A 20,076-nucleotide genomic window follows, 5' to 3' on the forward strand; every position below is an offset into this window, starting at 1 on the left:
GTTAACAACAAACTCACTTCTCAGATACGCTAGAAACCGGCTAACATAGATGGAAGTATATGTCATCTCATTGGGTGGATAGACATTGCAAATACAATTTGAGCGAAATTGAAAGACATGACTTTTAAAATCATTTTTTTGGTCGAGTTGACATGGAAATGATCCTATGGGAAGTTTTGGAAAAGATCAAAGGTGAGCTGGATATTCAGTGACCAATGGAATGTTTCATTATTTTTAATATGCTGTAAGCGTGGGTAACTTGGAACACTGAGATATTCAAACTTGAATTATTTTAAAACCAATCGGTGGAAAATTTTTTTTTTGGCTCAAAAGTTGGGACCCCTCCTTCTCTTTGATATTTAGTAAATATCCACTATCCAGTGCCCCAAAAATTTTTTTACCCCCTTTTTTTAAAAAAAATAGGTGTTCCAAGTTTTTTTCAAAAAATAAATACTTGGAACACTCAAAAAAATTGGCCATTTTCTCCCTGTTAGATGGCTTTGGCAAGCACCTGGAACCCTTGAAATTGAAGAAAAACATCAACAAATAATATTCCCCAACACCCCAACTCATACCAACGCTTTGTTCACTCACAATGACAAAAAAACGCGAAAATCTTGTTTTTTTCAATAAAAAAAAATTATAGAAACACAATTTTTTCAAATTGACATAACTCGCTCAAATATTAAGATAATTTAAAAAATAAAAAAACTATCATGTTGCAAATTAAATTTCCTACAAGATGGTTTTTTCATTTTTCAAATTATCTCAAAATTGAGAATTATAAAAAATATTGGAACAGGTAAAAAACTTGGAACAAAACTGATTTTTTTTTTTTAAATGGCTGTCACTTTGAAACTATTACAGGTACAGATTTGAATTCAACGCCATTGAGTAGCTCTTAACACATACTGTAATTATTTTGAAAACTTATTTCACTCGCCTTTATCCGAACAGCTGGGTAAAAGAAGTTTCAACACTATTGAATTTTGACGATTTTCAAAGCACGTTTTCTTCATTTTTTAATAAGACCAAGGTATAAAAAATAATAAGGTATGATTGCTGCATAAAATCGACGACAATCATACGAAAAATATGAGACCACGTAGAGCATGCTAGCCAACATACATCCAGTGTGACCACTACTAGACCATAAAAAGTCCAAGTTACCCACGCTTACAGTGGTTAAATTCCAAAACACTTGAAACAATAATTGATTTTCTCATATACTTAGGTACATATATAATTATAATTCAAAACTTAAGAGCTAAAAAGTTACATGTCTTAATCTGCAATTTTATTTAGCAGCACTAATTACTGCATGAATTCTTATGACATATCTGCTTATTACAATAAGGATTATTTCACAATATACTTATGATATGTAGGAGTAGTTTTAAAAAATAATAACCTTAGGGCTACTTAATTACAGGCCCGTAGCCAGCATAAGGGCAGCCAGGGCGCCGCCCTGGCTGGCAAAACGCTTTGCCCTGGCTGGACGAATTCGCAAATTTCTCCTCTTTCAAACAAATTTTGAAATCATTTTTCCATTTTTTGCAATTTTGCATTCAAAATGATTGCATATTCAAGGTGCCTAACAGTTCTACTTTTTCTCAAATGTCCTTTTAGTCCTAGGTACTAAAGTCCTATTTTTCAACAATTTTATCCAAAAGTCCTACTTTTTTTCAAATTTTCATTTTTTCCCCTTTTTCTGGAATTTTGAACAAATTTTGTAGAAATGAAACGGGCTCATTTGTCGACTTTTTTAGATTTTGAATTACACATTTTTGATAGCTTTTGCCTTCGCTTCGCTCATGCTATTTGCATCTTATTTTCTCGCATACAAAACTTATGTATTGTTCAAATTCAAGAAATGTTCAAAGTTTGAATCAGAAAAATAAACTTCTCTCTCCATAAATTAACTTTTTATTTTTACTTCTCAAAACATGATTGAATATTTGATTGCTTTTGGGCCTCGCTTCGTTTAGGGTTGTTTGCTTTTCTTTTTCAAGTTTAAAATTTAAAAAAAAATAATCATTCAGATTTTTAAAAATTTTGAAACAAAAATAATTAAACTTCTTCATATATCATACAAGAAAACATTGTTTTCATACCCTTCATAATACTAATTTTCGGGATTTGCCCTCGCTTCGCTCGGGTCCGTTTGTTTTTCTTTTTTCGATTTCAAATTTTCCAAAAAAATCATCATTTAAATTTTGAAATTTTTAAGCAAAATAATAAAATAAAATAAATAAATAAATAATAATTTTTTTTATAACTAACTCATCACTCAAAAATACGTTGTTTTATACCTCTCGAAATAGTGATTTTCGAGAGCTTTTGCCTTCGCTTTGCTCAGGCCCATTAGCTTTTCATTTTTAACTTTAAAAAAAAATCATCATTCGAATACCATTGAGTAGTAATGGGGCCTATTGGGAACACTTTTTATCAGCATACCCCCCTGTCAGACAGAGACTATGACATAGTAGATAAGACATATGTGTGGAGGTAATTACATGCATCAAATGAGGCGTAACGTTGATAAGGCACTGTTGTTATAATTATTTTAAACTTCAAAGGCATGTGATCGCATGGTGATATCTCAAATGAGACTGCAATTAATTTATTTATCACCTGTGTAAATACAAGGGAACGGATGTACTTCAAAGACAGGTGATTGCAATTAATTAACTGATATGTATTTCATCTTACACCAGTTGAGATGAGATAGATTCATAAATGCACATATACGATGAATTTTTCATTATCAAGGGTATAAATTTCACCAGAGCAATATGAATTTTTCATTATCAAGGGTATAAATTTCACCAGAGCAATCTAAATTATAATTTGACCTGCCATACACAGTCAGTTGAAAATAAAATTCACGACTGCATTTCTTTCTTAGAACAGATTTCATATCACACCAGTAATTGCAAGTAATTAACTGATAATGAGACTACAGATATGTATTTAATCTTACACATTCAGTTGAAAATAAAATTCACGAGTGCATTTCTTTCTAAGAACAGATAAGGATTATTTTTTCGTCTGTAATCTCTCACACCAGTAATTGCAATTAATACCCAAAATGAACTTGAATTTATTTAAACGAGACTGCAGCATGATGATGTGATTGTATGTACTTCAAAGACATGTGATTGCAATTAATCAACTGATATCTATTTCATATTACATATAGTACATCATTAAGGAGTTTATCTCTCACGAAATTAGTTATCTCTTTCACCTATATTATAATTGACACAGATTTTTCCCAAATGCATTTTGTTTATGCTATAAGTAAATGAAAATGAGCGGGAATTATAATTTGACAACAAGGTCACAGCTTAATGAGATACCCACACGTGTAGTTAATTTCACCTCTAATGGCTTAAAATTTTCAGAACTGTTCACTAATTATGCAACATGATGCAATATTTAGCTATCTGCTTTCTGATTGGCTCTCATTGCATATAAATAGAGGTCTGGGTTGACCAGCTAGCCAGTTCATCTTGACATCTCTTAGTGAAATAACGTGTTTGTGAAACAAGCTCTTTTCATCTCTTTGTCAGTGAAATACCTGTTGATCATTTCAAGTTCTTTTCATTTGATTTCATTTTTAACCAGTGTATGTGAAATAACTATTAATAGAGGTAGTGATTTCATTATATTTCATTATATTTCATTATATTTCATTTCTTATAAAGAGGTTGTGAAATAACATAAATAGAGGTACCATTTTCATTTTAACCAGTGTATGTGAAATAACTATAAATAGAGGTAGTGATTTCATTATATTTCATTTCTTATAAATAGAGGTACCATTTCATTATATTTCATTACATTTCATTTCTTATAAAGAGAGATTTTGAAATAACATAAATAGAGGTACCATTTTCATTTTAACAATTTACTATTTGATTGATTTTGTTTCAAATAATTGAGATGGCACAGAGTTATATTAACTTGATAAAAAATAGCCCTTTTCAGGGCTATAGAGTGAGTGAGCTTCGAAATGAAGCAAAAAATAATTCTATTCGTATTCCTACTAAAGCATGTAAAATTGATTTAATTATTCTACTAATAAATAATAACATAACACCTATACTAACCACCAAAAAAAATACTGTAGATATTAAGTTGGGAAAACTGTTTCCTTTTAAAGCTGATATTTATACTAAATGTAGAAAAATACGTATGATCCCTAAATGGCTAAAAAATTTAATATACGATAAACCTAACTTACTAACCACCAAAAAAAATACTGTAGATATTAAGTTGGGAAAACTGTTTCCTTTTAAATCTGATATTTTTAATAAAAAAGCACCTAGAAATGGCTGGCAAAAACCAGGCCTTGGTAAATATATTGATAGTTTAGAAAATAAGCATAACTTACTAACACCCAAAAAAAATACTAAAACTGTAGAAATTAAGCTTAATAGGATATTTCCTTTCAAATCTGATATTTTTAATAAGGTGACTAGAAATGGCTGGCAAAAACCAGGCCTTGGTAAATATATTGATAGTTTAGAAAATAAGCATAACTTACTAACCACCAAAAAAAATACTGTAGAGAATAAGAATTTAATCACTCCCCAACCTACTGAACTTGACATAACTAAACAACCTACTGAAACACTTGACAAACCTACTGACAAACCTACTGAACTTGATAACCAACCTATTGATATAACTGATGAACTTAATAAACTCTTAGAACAATGTGAACCACTTAATAATATAGATGAACATTACTTTGAACTATTGGAAAATTTTTTAAATCAACCTACTGAACCCCAACCTACTGAACTTGACAAAATGTTGGAAATAACTGATGAACTTGATAACCAACCTACTGAAACACTTGACAAACCTACTGACAAACCTACTGAACTTGATAACCAACTAACTGTAACTGAACCAGAAGAAGATCTAGTACCTCAAGGAGTATTAGATGTACTTCAAAATGTATTGGATGAAGCAATTATAGAGGTACCTACATCTCAAATTGCTCTATGTGAAGGAATGTTTCAAAGAAAACCTACTCGTCCTTGTAAGTTGGATTTTCATTTTGCTCCAAGAAGACAGGGTTTTTTTTTGTTCCCCGAATTGAAATATCACCTGCTCCCCCTATTCATGAACCAGGCTATATCAACTGTGGAACCGTTGAGGTTGACATGGACCCCTTCCTCGCAGGGCTCCTTGGAATCCAATGAACCCACCTTCTGGGGGTCTGGGTTTGCAGATGATTTATTCGAGAATTTAAAAATTCGTGAGAAATTTAATTACATTAATATAAGAAGTACTTCTATAAAATATAATCGTAAATTCAGAGCTCACGAACTAACAATCAAAATACAAATTAAGAAAAAACTATCTAATGAGGGTAAAGAAGTAATAAGTGAAGCATTACATGAAATGATAAACTATGGAAAATCCAAAACTAATTTCGAGAAAGGAGACAGATTGAATCTTGTGGTTAGTAACCCAAAATTTAATAACCATGTCTCCACAGGATATACATGTGATAATCATGTTGAAAAAATGCTCAATAAATTAAAGCAAATAATGACTTCTGATGAAAGTATAAACATTGAGAAGTCATTGTTTTACCTAAATACTGTAAATATTCCCAGAGGTAGTGGTTATACAAAACGAATTCTCAATTTAGCTAAAGATAAGAGAAGTAAACTAAGCATAGTAAGAATTAAAAATTCAGATAACTTATGTGCACCTCATGCAATTATAGTTGGTTTAACTTATCATACTAATTATATATTGGGTGTGAAATTGGAACCTATGGATATTAAACAAATACGTCTAGGTAGAAAGATTCAAGGTGAATTGGCTCATAAGTTATGTTCACAGTTGGATGATTATAATGAAGAAGGGTTCACCTTGGATGATATACAAAATGTAGAAAATTTATTAGATATTCAAATTAAGATTATTTGTGCAGAAAATTTCAACTCTGTCATCTATACTGGTACAGAAGATAGGGAAATGAAAATATTCTTGTATAAGCAGGGCAACCATTTTGATGTCATTACAAATATTCATGCCTTTTACGGCCAATCATACTTTTGTCAAAAGTGTAATAAACCCTATCAAAATAAAAATAGACCTCATAAATGTACAAGTAATAAGAAGGAAACATGTGCTGTTTGCATGGGGGAAGCACATGACCTTAGTACTGAAAGCCTAATGTACTGTAAACATTGTAACAGAGATTGCTTTAATGAAGATTGTTTCAAAGAGCATGAATTTGGTACATGCTATGTGTCTTATAAATGTAAAAAATGTTCGAAAATATGTGAAAGGGAAAAACAACATATGTGTGGATACCGCCTTTGTAAAAATTGTAATGAGATTGTTCATTTTGCCACACATAAATGCTATTTAGTAAATAAGGTATCGAAAGGGGGTAGATGTGTGAATGGTTGTGAAAACTGTACACAATGCATCACTTATAATGAAAATCTATCTAAACTTGTTAAAAATAATTATCGTAAAGCTGTACTAACCCATCACCCAGATAAAGGAGGTGATAAGTATAAATTTCAAGAGGTATTTGATTCATTTAAGAAAATTCAACCTTCTCTTTCTTCCTTATCTTCGGAAGAATTTCATAAAAATGAGTCTGACTTTGAAAACTTAGGTGTAAAATGTGGATGCAAAACTTCTAACAAAGATTGCACCTACAGTGAAAAGTATATTTTCTTTGATTACGAAGCTATGCAAGAAACTGATGTACATATTCCTAATTTAGTTATAGCTCATTATTTTAATGGTGAAAAATTTATTTTTAAGACTAACGATGAATTTTGCGAATGGCTTATATCAGCCAAGCACCGTGGGTACACTGCAATTGCACATTATGCTAAAGGTTACGATTCTCATTTTATCATGCAATACTTGGTAAAAAATACTATCAAGCCATATACTATTTATACTGGCAGTAAGCTGATGCTTCTTGAAGTTCTTAGTATTAAATTGAAAATAATTGACTCTCATAATTTTATTGCTGCTCCTCTCGCCTCTTTCCCTGAAACATTTGGTCTAACAGAGTTGAAAAAGGGATATTTTCCACACATGTTTAATACTGTGGCTAACCAAAACTATGTTGGAAAAATACCTGATATGAAACACTACTGTATTGACACAATGGTAGGAGAAAAAGCTACAGAAAAGTTCAAAGATTGGTATAAGGCACATCAAGATGATGTGTTTGATTTCCAAAAAGAACTTAGAGAATACTGTGACTCTGATGTAGATATTTTGCGACGGGCTTGTATCGCATTGAGGGAACAGTTCTTAGAAATAGCTAATGTAGACCCATTTAGATATATGACCCTCCCAAGCGTTTGTATGAGTATATTCAGATCCAAATACTTGAAACCAAACACTTTAGCAGTGTTCGAAGATGATACTTGCGAACAATATTCGAAATCATCAATTACTTGGTTAAAATCTTTCGAAAATACTAATATCAGATGTGCTACTCAAGGTGGTGAAGCTAAGATATGTGGTGCTAAAGTTGATGGTTATGATAAAACTACCAAGACTGTATACCAATATCATGGATGTTTCTGGCACGGATGCCCTAAATGCTACACACCTAATAAAGTAAATACTAAAAATAAACAACGCATGTCTGACTTGTATAAAAAAACTCTTAAAAGGTCTGAAAATATAAAAAAAGCTGGTTATAATTTAGTTGAAATTTGGGAATGTGATTGGCTCAATTCCCCCTTGTATAAAACCTATAAAAATATTGAAGTAATTGAGCCAATAAAAAGTAGAGATGCCTATTACGGTGGTAGAGTTGAGGCTTTCAAGCTCAAAGCAACCTCAACTGAAAACACCCAAATCAACTATATTGATGTCTGTTCTTTATATCCTACTGTAATGTTTTATGATAATTACCCAATTGGACACCCTGTAAAATATTTCAATCCCCCTCAATACAATCCCAAGTGGTTTGGTGTAATCAAATGTAAAATACTGCCTCCTAACAATCTCCACATTCCTGTCTTACCAACAAAGGTTAAGATGGAAAAATCTGAGAAACTTGTATTCCCTCTATGTAAAAAATGTGCTGAAAATCAGCAACGTAATTGTAACCATAATGAGTCAGAGAGAGCACTCACAGGTACATGGAGTACTGTTGAAGTTGCCAAAGCTCTCGAAAAAGGTTATAAAATGTTGAATATCTATGAAGTATGGCATTTCGAGGCTAGTAATAATATTTTTAAGGATTATATTAGAGATTTTATGAAAATTAAGTTAGAAAGTAGTGCTCATTCATACCCCTCAGATGAGGAATATGTTAAAGATATTTTAGATAGGCAAGGTATTGCATTAGATTTAGAAAATATAAAAACTAACCCTGTGAAGAGAAACCTGTCCAAACTATGCATGAATTCCTTATACGGAAAGTTTGGACAGAGAAATAACATTTCTCAAACAGAATTCATTACTGAACCATCTAGATTTTATGAGATTTTACTTGATGAGTCTATAGAAATAAATAACACCTTCTTCATAAGTGAAGAGCTCATTCAAGTAAACTTCACTTATAAAAATAATTTCGTGGAGAATAGTTTTAACACCAACGTAATGATAGCCCTCTACACAACTGCTAATGCTCGTTTACGTTTATTCGAGGTGCTAGATGAACTAGGTATGAAAGTCATTTATTGTGATACAGACTCTGTGGTATACATTTGTACTGGTAATAATAAGATTAAGACTGGTGATTTATTAGGCGAATGGACAGATGAACTCAAAGGTGCCTATATTAAGAAATTTGTAACAATTGGTCCCAAGACTTATTATTTCATCACCAATGAAGGTAAAGAATGCACCAAAGCTAAAGGTTTCAGACTTCATAATAAAAATGCTAAACTGATAAACGGTCAGGTATTTGAACAGATGATAGATAAAGAAGTCATAGAAGTTAAGACTGAAAACACTAAAATATGTCGTGATAGGCTCACAAAACAGCTTATTAACGAGCCTGATACAAAAAGGCTGTTCTTTAATTTTGACAAACGTATCATTTGTGATGATTACAATACTAAACCATATGGTTTCATTTAAAAAATAAAAAAATATTCTGTGGCGCGACTAGTGTCGCGGGTGGATGGTGGGCCTACAGAAAAAAACAATAAATAGATTCATTCCTACATCTCTCATTGGGTAGATAATAATTTCATTGGGTTTTATCTAATTGGCTATACTCATATATGATTTCATCTCATTTCATTCTATCTGATAAGAATTATTTTTTCATTAAAAATCATCTAATTGGATTAACAATTCATTCATCATGGGACACTGTGCGTGACTATAAATAATGAATACATTCAGTCACGGGATGGCGGTGGGCACAGTGAAAAACTATAAATAGATGTCAACTACTTATTTTTTGAACTTATAATAATAATGGATTTAATCTCAACAAATTATTTTCCAGTTTCTCCCAGACGAAATGTGTATGTGGGTCTTGCTAATCCCAGGGCTCTCTACCCACCACGTTTAGGTATTGTGGAAAAGTTTACCCCTCTGATTAAAATTACTGATAATGAAAATACTAGTCTTGTATACTTGAAACCACATGATTTTCAAGGTTTCATGTATGAAATGGTAATTGATGACTGGTTTAAGACAGGTAAAGTAAATTCAACCTACTTAGACTACAATCATTTGCTTGATGTTGACCTTGTACTCAATACTGATGGAACTAGGGAAATTTTAATCAATAAAACTTTCCATTTGAATAGGAGTGAGTGGTTCGAGATGTTTTCCCTAGTACACTGTGTTATGCAAACAGTTGATCTACTGGAAACATACCGACCTATTGCTGAGAAAATTTTCAAATATATTTACGATGAACCGAAGAAAAATGATGAAATTAAACTAAAATCACACATATCTTGTTTACATGATATTTTCTTGAGGGATGAAATTCACAAGGATCATGTACTTGTGTTGAAACTTTTCTATGAAATCAAGAAATATTATGGTGAACAGATTATAGCTCTCATTCAAAGTCATGCTTTTTTATCATGAAAACTTATAAATTTTGGGGTGAGAACCAGGTTTCATATAGCTGATAGCAAAAAAGTATAAATACAACAAAAAAACTTGAAAAAAAAATACAACAATGATGAAACTAAAAAATTGCATCAAAGTAATAAATTTTGACACAACTTCACAAGAAAAACGTGAGGTTGAGATGTTTCCAAACACTCTACGTTGTGGTATTTTTGGACCCAGTGGGTCAGGTAAATCAAATGTACTAATGACCATTTTACTACATATGAGACCATTTGAGAATATATATCTGTGTTCAACAACAGCTTATCAAGAAAAATACAGGCTTTTGGAAGACTTAATCAACCAATATAACAGCAATAAAGGAAAAAATAAAATAAAATTCACACATTTGTTGCCTAGCAACCTCCCAACACCAGAGGAACTAGAAATTAATTCTATTATTCTATTTGATGACGTACTAGGTGAGAGCCAGGTGGAAATTGCAAATTTTTTCCTGAGAGGAAGACATCGTAATATTTCCTGTTTTTACCTCAGTCAAACATACACCAAAATTCCAAAGAAAACTGGCATACGCGAGAATTTCAACTACTTGATCTTGTTTAGGCAGGATTTGGTAAATCTAAGGCAAGTCTTCATTGAATATGTAACAGATACAGAATTTGAAAAATTTCGTAAACTTTGTGATTTGTGTTGGAAAGAACCATTTGGATTTCTTACTGTAGACTTGGAGGAAGAAAAATGTAAATATAAGAAGAATTTTGAATATTGTTTGAAAAAAGCATAAATAGGCATACACATATGAAATATTAATTGTAAAAATGGAAAATTTTATTGAAAGATCTGAACTTGTTGATTATCAACCTCCAGTGTCTGAGAATATCAATGACCAGGGGGTTGAATTTAGCATCACCATTCACAATGAGGACATAGTAACACATCCATCAAGAAGTTTTCTGTCACTTAATGGGAAAATTGAGGTGGTAAAGGTTACAAGTACAACAACAACTGCTGGAACAACCACAGAATCAGAATCAAAAGTTACAACCCTTGATTTTACTAAAATTGATGTGGTTAACTTGGGTTTTTTGCATCTTTTTGACAGAATAGAGTATGAGTTGGGAGGTGTTAAAATTGATGTGATTCGAAAACCTGGAATTGTTGCTCAAATGAAAGGTTTAGTTTCGTTTGATGATGGTATGCCTTATAATAGAGCTGGTTGGATAATTGGGGTAGGTAATGAAGATGCTAGCAATATTATGGATACAAAGGGTAACTTTTCACTTCAAATTCCACTCTCCATGTTATTTGGTAGCTGTGAGGATAACTTGGACTTCATACCTCATATGAAACAAAAACTTGTGTTCTACAAATCAAATTATTCACAACCCTTGAATGTTTTTCATGTTCCTAGTGAACCATACAAGGTTAATATTAATCTAAAATCAATTAAATGGTTTATGCCTCAAATTAAATTTGGGATGGAATACTCAACTCAGCTTAGAAATCAGATTCTTGAGGACACTACATTTCAATTACATTATAGGCACTGGGGGTATCAGAGTTTAAATCCTCCAAGTGGAAGTCATATCACCTGGGACCTACAGGTTGCCTATTCTCGAACAAAGTATGTTTTGGTTGCATTTCAAAGTGAAAAGGAGAATGATTTTAAAAAAGACAATTCTCAGTATGATACTGTAAAGGTTAGAAGTGTGCATGTGCGAATTAACAATAACACATACTACCCTCAGGAACCTATGAATTTGAATGTTGATGAGTACAGATTGGGTGCTGCTTATCATATGTTTACTCAATTTAAGAACTCATATTACAATAAAAATCCTCTAGAGACAAGACCTATGATCAATTACAACGCTTTTGTCAATAAATACCCTATCTTTGCTATTGACTGTTCACATCAACCAGATACCATTAAAGACTCTCTAGTTAATCTTAAAATTGATGTAGATTTTGAGTCAGCCAGTCCATCTAATCTGGTAGTTCACTGCGTAACAATTGTAGAAAGAACTGCGAGTTATAACCCTCTCCACAATCAAGTAATTTCAGAGCTATAAATACTGAAGTTTTTTGAGTTGAACATCACTCACTCAGAATGTCTATCCAAGTGCACAACATTATGGCAAGTGCGGATTTAGGATGCAGACTAGATTTACACTATATTGCATCAAATACATATAATGTTGAATATAATCCCAAAAAATTCAATCCTGTAATAATGAGGTTGAAAAAACCACAAAGTACTGCGTTGATTTTTGCTTCAGGAAAAATTGTTACTACTGGAACATCAGATGATGAAAGTAGTCGTATAGCAGCAAGAAGGTATGCTCGGATAATTCAGCAGCTAGGTTTTCCTGTGAAATTCAAAAATTTCAAGATTTCAAATTATATGGCTACTGCTGAAATTAAGGTTGCTTGGAGTTTCAAATTTGACAAAATCAAGATTAAATGTCCATCTATATTTCAATTTCATCAACTTCATAAAAAACATTGGAATAAAGTTCAATATGAACCTGAACTTTTTGGAGGTTTATTGTTTAGGGATAAAGTGACTATGGTAATTTTTTCTACAGGTAAAATCACTATTACAAATGCAAAATCAATGGAGGATTTACAAGATGCTTATCATAAGTTGTCTACATTACTGAAACCACCAGAGACATATGGAGAGAAATATAAAATTAAAAAAGAAGTGGAAGAATTTTTCAAATCTATTGGGAAAAAATCTATGAATAGAGAACTAGTTTCACAGAATGACAAATTTGCAACATGGGTTCATTTGTTGTAGACATTCAAGGATTTAAGTCCTTAAACAATAAATTTTTGATGAAAGAAGTTTGTATTGCCAGTCTGAAAACAACTGATGTTTACCATTACGTTGTGAAAAATAAAGTTCCATTTACAAAATTACATCCAGAAATGCAGCGTAGAGTTGATTATCTGAAAAATTACGTTCATGGTATCCCTTGGAATTGTGGTCTTTATAGTGAATTTGATGTAAAATGTGCTATTCGAAATCGCCTAAAAAATGCTGAGAAAGTATACATTAAGGGAAGTGAAAGGGTAAATTTCCTTTCTGAATTACTCTATAATAAAGTACCAGTTATAGATTTGGATTATGTGTTCAGAAATGATCCTCCACAAGTTACCTTTATTTCTAGGCAACAGGTTAAGAGTTTAAACTCATTATCATTGTCTGATGATGTAAGGTGCTTCTTCACAGTAACTGAAACTAGTCCTTGCTATCTTTCTACTTTCCAGAAACATGGTAGTTCAAGATGTGCTTTGAAGAAAGCATGTACTTTTCGAGATGAACTACAAAAACAGTCCTTTTAAGGGCTAATTACAAAAAAACAAGCTGTTTCTAGTTCTTTTCAGAACTGGAAGCAGCTTTTTTTTTGACCAAAAAAAGTATAAATAGCATTTCATTCTGAAAAACTCATTATAAAAAATGGCCTTTCAAATTTCCCTTCGAAATAAAAAATCAAAAATCATTCGAGAATACCGTGATGGTATTGTACTCAATGGACCATATGAAGTGGGATTGAAACATTTCACATGTTGGAATACATTGTACAATGTCACTGAGAGAAATAATGTTTTCCCTCTTGTACAGTCAAAGATTAATCCAACCACAAATAAAACTGAGACAATAGCTCACAATGTTTGTATTGCACCTGGTTATTACGAATTAGATGACTTGTTAACAGCAATAAATAATAACTATACTGAAATAAAGCAATCTAAAACTGAGGTTATGTTATCAAGACCTACTTTTAAGATAAAGCTAACCTCTAGTTGGAACATTGATTTCAGCCATGAGAGATCTATAGGAGAAGTTTTAGGGTTTTCTAAAAAAAGGAAAATTGCACCATTTGAAAAAGCATATTCAGATGCTCCCATTGACATTTTAAGCATAAATACCATCAAGGTATGCTGTAATCTTGTTAAGTCAAATATAGAAGATTTGAAAATAAATGTAAATACTCTGTATGATTTTCCTTTGGAACCATCAAGTTTAGGAGGTAAAATTATTGTCAGACCATCACCAATTTGTTATTTCCCAGTAAATACTGATATAATTTACGAATTGGTAGTAACAATCCGTGATCAAAAGGATAATTTGATCAATTTTCGTGACGAAGAAATTAATTTAACTCTAGATTTTAGACCTGTACACAGGTGATGGCGGAGAGATTAGAGAAGAGAATAGAATTTCTAGAAAATCATTTGAAGGTCAAGTATAAGGACCCTCCTATTGAAATTGCTATTTTGATTGATGAGAAAGCATTCAATGAACATATCACCCCTAGAAACTTTGAATGGGAGAGTTTGATGAATAACATCCTAGATGATAAGATTTTCATCCGCATTTATACTCATGGTGACAAAAAAATTAAAAATACCTTTAGTTGCAATTATAGTAAAAGTATGAGAATCATTCAATTCAAATTACCACTTTATTCAGTAGCCATCATTAAAAAATCACCCATAGGACATGAAGATACATATCCTAATCTAGCAATGAATACTGTAGACACAACAAATACTCACACATTTCTGGATTTTGAGAAAAAATTAAATTTATTTGTTGGTTATTCAAATGTTAAGGGGAAGTTACCTGCAGATAATATGTTTTCTAAATGCAAATCAAATGCTATTTTCATTATAATTAACGATATCAATGCAGATAGTACTATTTCAAAGTATGTTGCAAGTAACAGTGACTCATTTGAATCAGTTCTGACAGGTCTTGCTGATAAAAAAGTTGATGTTTATAAGACAAAAAGCATGTCTGATGTAAAAGTAGACATAAAAAAACATAAATAGGAAGTAAGTGTGATGATTTATTTTTAAAAAATGGATAAAAAAGTACAACAGTATGTCAAGACTAGCAGAGCTCTGCATGAAAAATTCCGAAAATTATATACTGGAGTTGCTACACAGAGGGATTTGTTAGAAAAACAATACAAACCTCTTATAGAACCATTGACTCAAATTAGCAATCAATTGGTCCTCCCAGCTCCTCCAGCAGAGAAAGAACCTGATTTGATCCAAAATTTTGGACCTATTGCATCAAAATACATGAGTTATTATGCGTCAAAAAAGAAAAGTGAAGAGACTGACAACTCTTATGGTTTGTACATTGAAAATCAAAGGTTGAAAATTGGTAATGCTAATGTTATAGTGGATCATGATGACATTCTAATAAAACCAAAAAATGATGATGATTACCTCAGAGTTCTTGGTACAGAAGGTTTGTGGGAATTATTAACACTGAAACATCCTAAAAACTACACTTCAGAGGATTTGAGAGTTTATGGAAAGATAGTATTTGTTACAGAAACCTATGCTCAAGGTAATTCAAAAGAAAATAGAGTGAAATCTAGCAAAGCATACAAGTATAAGAAAATCATTCAACCATTACTGGTAAAAGCAAAAATTTTGGTAAAAAGCACTCCATCATTACAGGAAGAACTATCTGATGCTACATCTTTAGCACCTGGTACTCACACTGGAGAAGGTTTGAGAAAAATTGTAACTAATTGTCCTGTGGAATATGTGTATTACGATGATCCGGAAGAATTATGGAATCGTCTATTAATAGTGGAAGGTGAAATACGATCTGGTAATACAAATCCCACATTATTTAATGAACTTGTAAATATACTGGAAGAATTGAGAGAAAGAATGAATTATAAAGAAAAAAGACTTCTTTACTTGAAAAAACACCTTCCCAAGACAACTAAAGGTCGTGGAATTGTTAATAAACTAATCAATAATTTACCATTTGAGCTTCATATGCCTGGTTACAATTTCCTAGGTCCTGGTACTAATTTAGATTTACGTTTAGAAAAGAGTATCAAACCATCAAATAAATTAGATAGTGCAGCATTGCATCATGATATCGCTTACAGTAAAAATAAAGATTTGAAATCAAGACATGCTGCAGACTATAAGCTTGAACAAGAGGCATGGAAAAGGGTTTCAGCTCCTGATGCCTCTTTAGGTGAGAAAGCTGTGGCCTGGTTAACAACTAATGCAATGAAAGTAAAACGTAAAGTGGGTGCTGGAACAACAAATTATCCCATAAGTTTGAGTGAAAATGATAAGATTCGAATTCTCAATGCAACAAAACAGCTTGATGTAACTGTACACTTGTTGAGATCCAAAAATTCTGCCATGAATGAAGTACACTTACCTCTGACCAAATATCAAATTAAAAACATCAAAACTGCGGAAAATAAAAGATATGCTACAGTCAAATTGCGAATATCCACTAAACAACTGAAGCAGTGTAAAGAAGGTGGGTTTTTACCTCTACTTTTAGCAGCTGCTCCAGCTGTGGCTAGTGTTTTAGGAACTGTTTACAATAGTTACTCCAATAAAAAAACTAATGATAGATTGATAGAAGAGAAAATTCGTCATAATCATGCTTTAGAAGAGCAATCATCTGGCAAAGGTTTATACATTCTCAAAAAACCAAAAGCTTTAACAGGTGGAAGTGTAAAGAAGAAAGCTTTATATTTGAATAAAAAACCAAAAGCTTCCAGTGGAGATGGTTTATACATTCTCAAAAAACCAAAAGCTTTAACAGGTGGAAGTATAAAGAAGAAGAAGAAAAAACCAAGTGGCAAAGGTTTATACATTCTCAAAAAACCAAAAGCATTGATGGGAAATGGTCTTTTACACGAATTATTAAAAAAAAAAAGACACTCCGTTAAGTAATTTTGATATTTTATGGTATGCTGATAAATTAGCTATTCCTCACTTCAGAGGTGTTTTCATGAGAGATACTCTTCCTGAGAAAATTTTGAAAAATGAGTCAGGTGTTGTTAATTTGGACACTTCAAAAGGTATAGGAAGTCACTGGACCTGTTATTATAAAGAAGGTAATAAAATACAGTATTATGATTCCTTTGCAGCTCCACCTCCCACGGAATTGTGTGATTATTTAGGTATAAATAGAGGTGCAGTTATTATGTATAATTATAATCAAGATCAAAAACTGAATCAAGTAATTTGTGGACATTTATGTTTACTCTTTTTATCTCAGTTTTGTAAGAAATGAGTTTTTTATTTTGTTGCTATAAGTCTGTAGAAGAATTAGCAACAGATAAAGATTTTGTAGAAAATAAAGTACGCTATTGTTGTTTAAAAAAGTGTTTTACTGCTCCCAATACTGAAGTGGATGGTCTAGCTTGTAGAAAGTGTGATTCTTATTGTTATTGTAGGTGTAAATGTAAAACTTAGATGAAAAATGTCTACAACAAAAAAAACTGCTTTAGAAAAAGCTAATGAATTACATAGAGCTGTTAGAAAAAAATTCAAAACTCGTAGGATAATTACAAAAGGAAAGGATCATATTTGGGCTGCTGACCTGCTAATCATGAGGAATTATGCAAAAGAAAATAGTGGTTACAAATATATGTTGAATGTTATTGACTGCTTCAGTAAATATGCTTGGAGTGTTGCTTTGAAGAAAAAAGATGCAGCTGAGGTTACTGATGGTTTTGAAATGATATTAAAAAATTCAAAACGTAAACCAGAACTGTTACATGTTGATATGGGTAAAGAATTTGTGAATGCAACTTTCATGAAAATGCTCAAAAAATATAAAATCAAAATGTATCATACATTTAATGAAATTAAATCCAGCATTGTTGAACGATGGAATCGAACTATGAATGAAAAATTGAAAATTTATTTTGAAATTAATAATAATTACAAGTGGGTAACCTACCTACCCAATATACTTCATGAATATAATTATAAAAAAATTCACCGTTCAATTGGTATTCAGCCTGCTAAAGTGAATAAACAAAATGAAATGGAAATTTTTATGAGATTATATCCTCTAGATAAGCTGAATCTAGGTAAACCAGTATTCAAATTGGGTGATCGAGTACGTATAACAAAAAAATTGGATACCTTTTCCAACAAATATTCATCCAAATGGACTGATGAAATATTCACTGTTGACCATATTCGATACACTGATCCAATTACGTATAATTTAATTGACAAGAATGGTGAAACTATTTCTGGTGCATTCTATCGAGAAGAATTGCAAAAAACGAAATTTTGAACCTATAAATAAGGGTGAAATTTGAAAAACATGTATCATTTGTAAAAATGGATCTGTTTCCTGCAGTCATGCGATGTGTTATCCTTGGTGACAAGGAAAAATATGACCTACTTGCTCGAATTATCAACCATTGTGGTAAGAAGCAGATATTCATTTGCTCAAAAGAACTTGATAAGTTCTCTGAACCTTGCTTTAATAAGGCTACTAAATGTGAGAGTGTGCCTGAAAACATTCCACTTTTTTCTTTAGTCATTTTCGATGGTATGGGTGGTAAACATTTGAAAAGCTATTTTCAACAGAATATTTCATGCATTTATCTTTGTAAAAAATATGAAAATGTACCATCATATATGAGCTTTTACTTAAATTATGCCATAATGTTTCATCAGAATCAAAACAACATTAAAATGTTTCATACTGAACAAATTTTTGGTTTAGATTGTGAGGTTTTCATGGAATTGTGTGATTTTGTGTGGAAATCAAAAACAGATTTTCTTGCCATTGATATGGAGAAATGGTCTTACTTGAAAAATTTAAAATGTCTAATCAGAATTTCATGAATAGCAAGGAATGTAGTACAATAGTTAACCATGGAGTTGATCAGTTCTCAATTTTTCTTCATAAGAAAAAATTTAGCTCTTATTGTTGGATTAACAAAATCATGTGATTTTAAGCCTGTAATCCACATTGGTAACCTTGAGATGGATTTTACTACATTTGAAAAAATCATTACAGACCAACGAATTTGGGAATTTTCATATGCTGAGTTTCAGGTGGAAGAAATTACAATAAAAATCAATATAATAAATGAAACCAAAAAAGAAGTGAAAATTCAGAACAAAATTTCTTTAGGTCACAATGACCTTGTAACACTGTTTAAACAATTTGATTCAATTAAAAATACTCACAACATGATAGTATGGTTTTCACTTTTAGCTCAAGACATATTGGAAATTATAACAGATTTAGGGTCTAGAGAGAAATTTGTTGATGATTTTTTAAAAAATATTCACTCTGTACAAAACGTAATATTAAGCTCAAGTGATAATGAAATTATCATACAGAAACTGTTTTTCAATATTGTTGATAGTTGTTCTAATCTTCTTACTTCGGAAATAATTAGAAAGAAGGTACCGCCCAAATAAATTAATGGCTGCCACCAATGAAATTGTTATCACCCAGATTAATGATGGCTGCAAGATGTATAGCCAATTAGATAAATGATGGCTGCCCAATGAAAAAAATTAAAAAAATCAAGAGAGATGTATATGAAATGAAATTGTTATCATAATGGCTTCCTATCATGAATTTTATTTTCATTCATTACTCCTTATCTATACCCAGTAGTTTAAAATATTTATGTACATATCATTTGCTAAGAGATAACTGCTCAGTTCATTTCCCTGGTTGTTGATAAACAAATACACGTGTGGCTATCTCAGTAAGATAAAAAATGGTGTAAATAAATTAATTGCAATCACCTGTCTAGTTTAAAATATTTATGTACGTATTCTTTATCTACATATTTCTTATCATCATGCTGCAGTTTCATTTAATTAAATTCCTACCTGATTTTTATTTCATATCATTTACGTAAAATAAATTACAGTCTCATTTGAGATATCACCATGCGATCACATGCCTTTGAAGTTTAAAATAATTATAACAACAGTGCCTTATCAACGTTACGCCTCATTTGATGCATGTAATTACCTCCACACATATGTCTTATCTACTATGTCATAGTCTCTGTCTGACAGGGGGGTATGCTGATAAAAAGTGTTCCCAATAGGCCCCATTACTACTCCATTGTTTTTATGCCTCTCGAAATACTGATTTCCAAGAGCTACGACTGCTTGAATTATTGACCAAATACAAAATTTGCGACCCCCCCCCCCCACAACTCA

General features: G+C 31.7%; 1 protein-coding gene across 1 annotated transcript; it reads left to right on the plus strand.

Annotated features, from left to right (window-relative positions):
- Positions 1-7,167: 7,167 nt before the first annotated feature.
- LOC135837206 (uncharacterized) lies at positions 7,168-9,105 on the plus strand. The gene has a single exon (XM_065352407.1). It carries the CDS (start codon positions 7,168-7,170, stop codon positions 9,103-9,105), a length of 1,938 nt encoding a protein of 645 aa, XP_065208479.1.
- The last annotated feature ends 10,971 nt before the right edge of the window (positions 9,106-20,076 follow it).

Source organism: Planococcus citri, chromosome 1 (genome assembly GCF_950023065.1).
Source record: "Planococcus citri chromosome 1, ihPlaCitr1.1, whole genome shotgun sequence".
NCBI classification, from domain to species: domain Eukaryota; kingdom Metazoa; phylum Arthropoda; class Insecta; order Hemiptera; family Pseudococcidae; genus Planococcus; species Planococcus citri.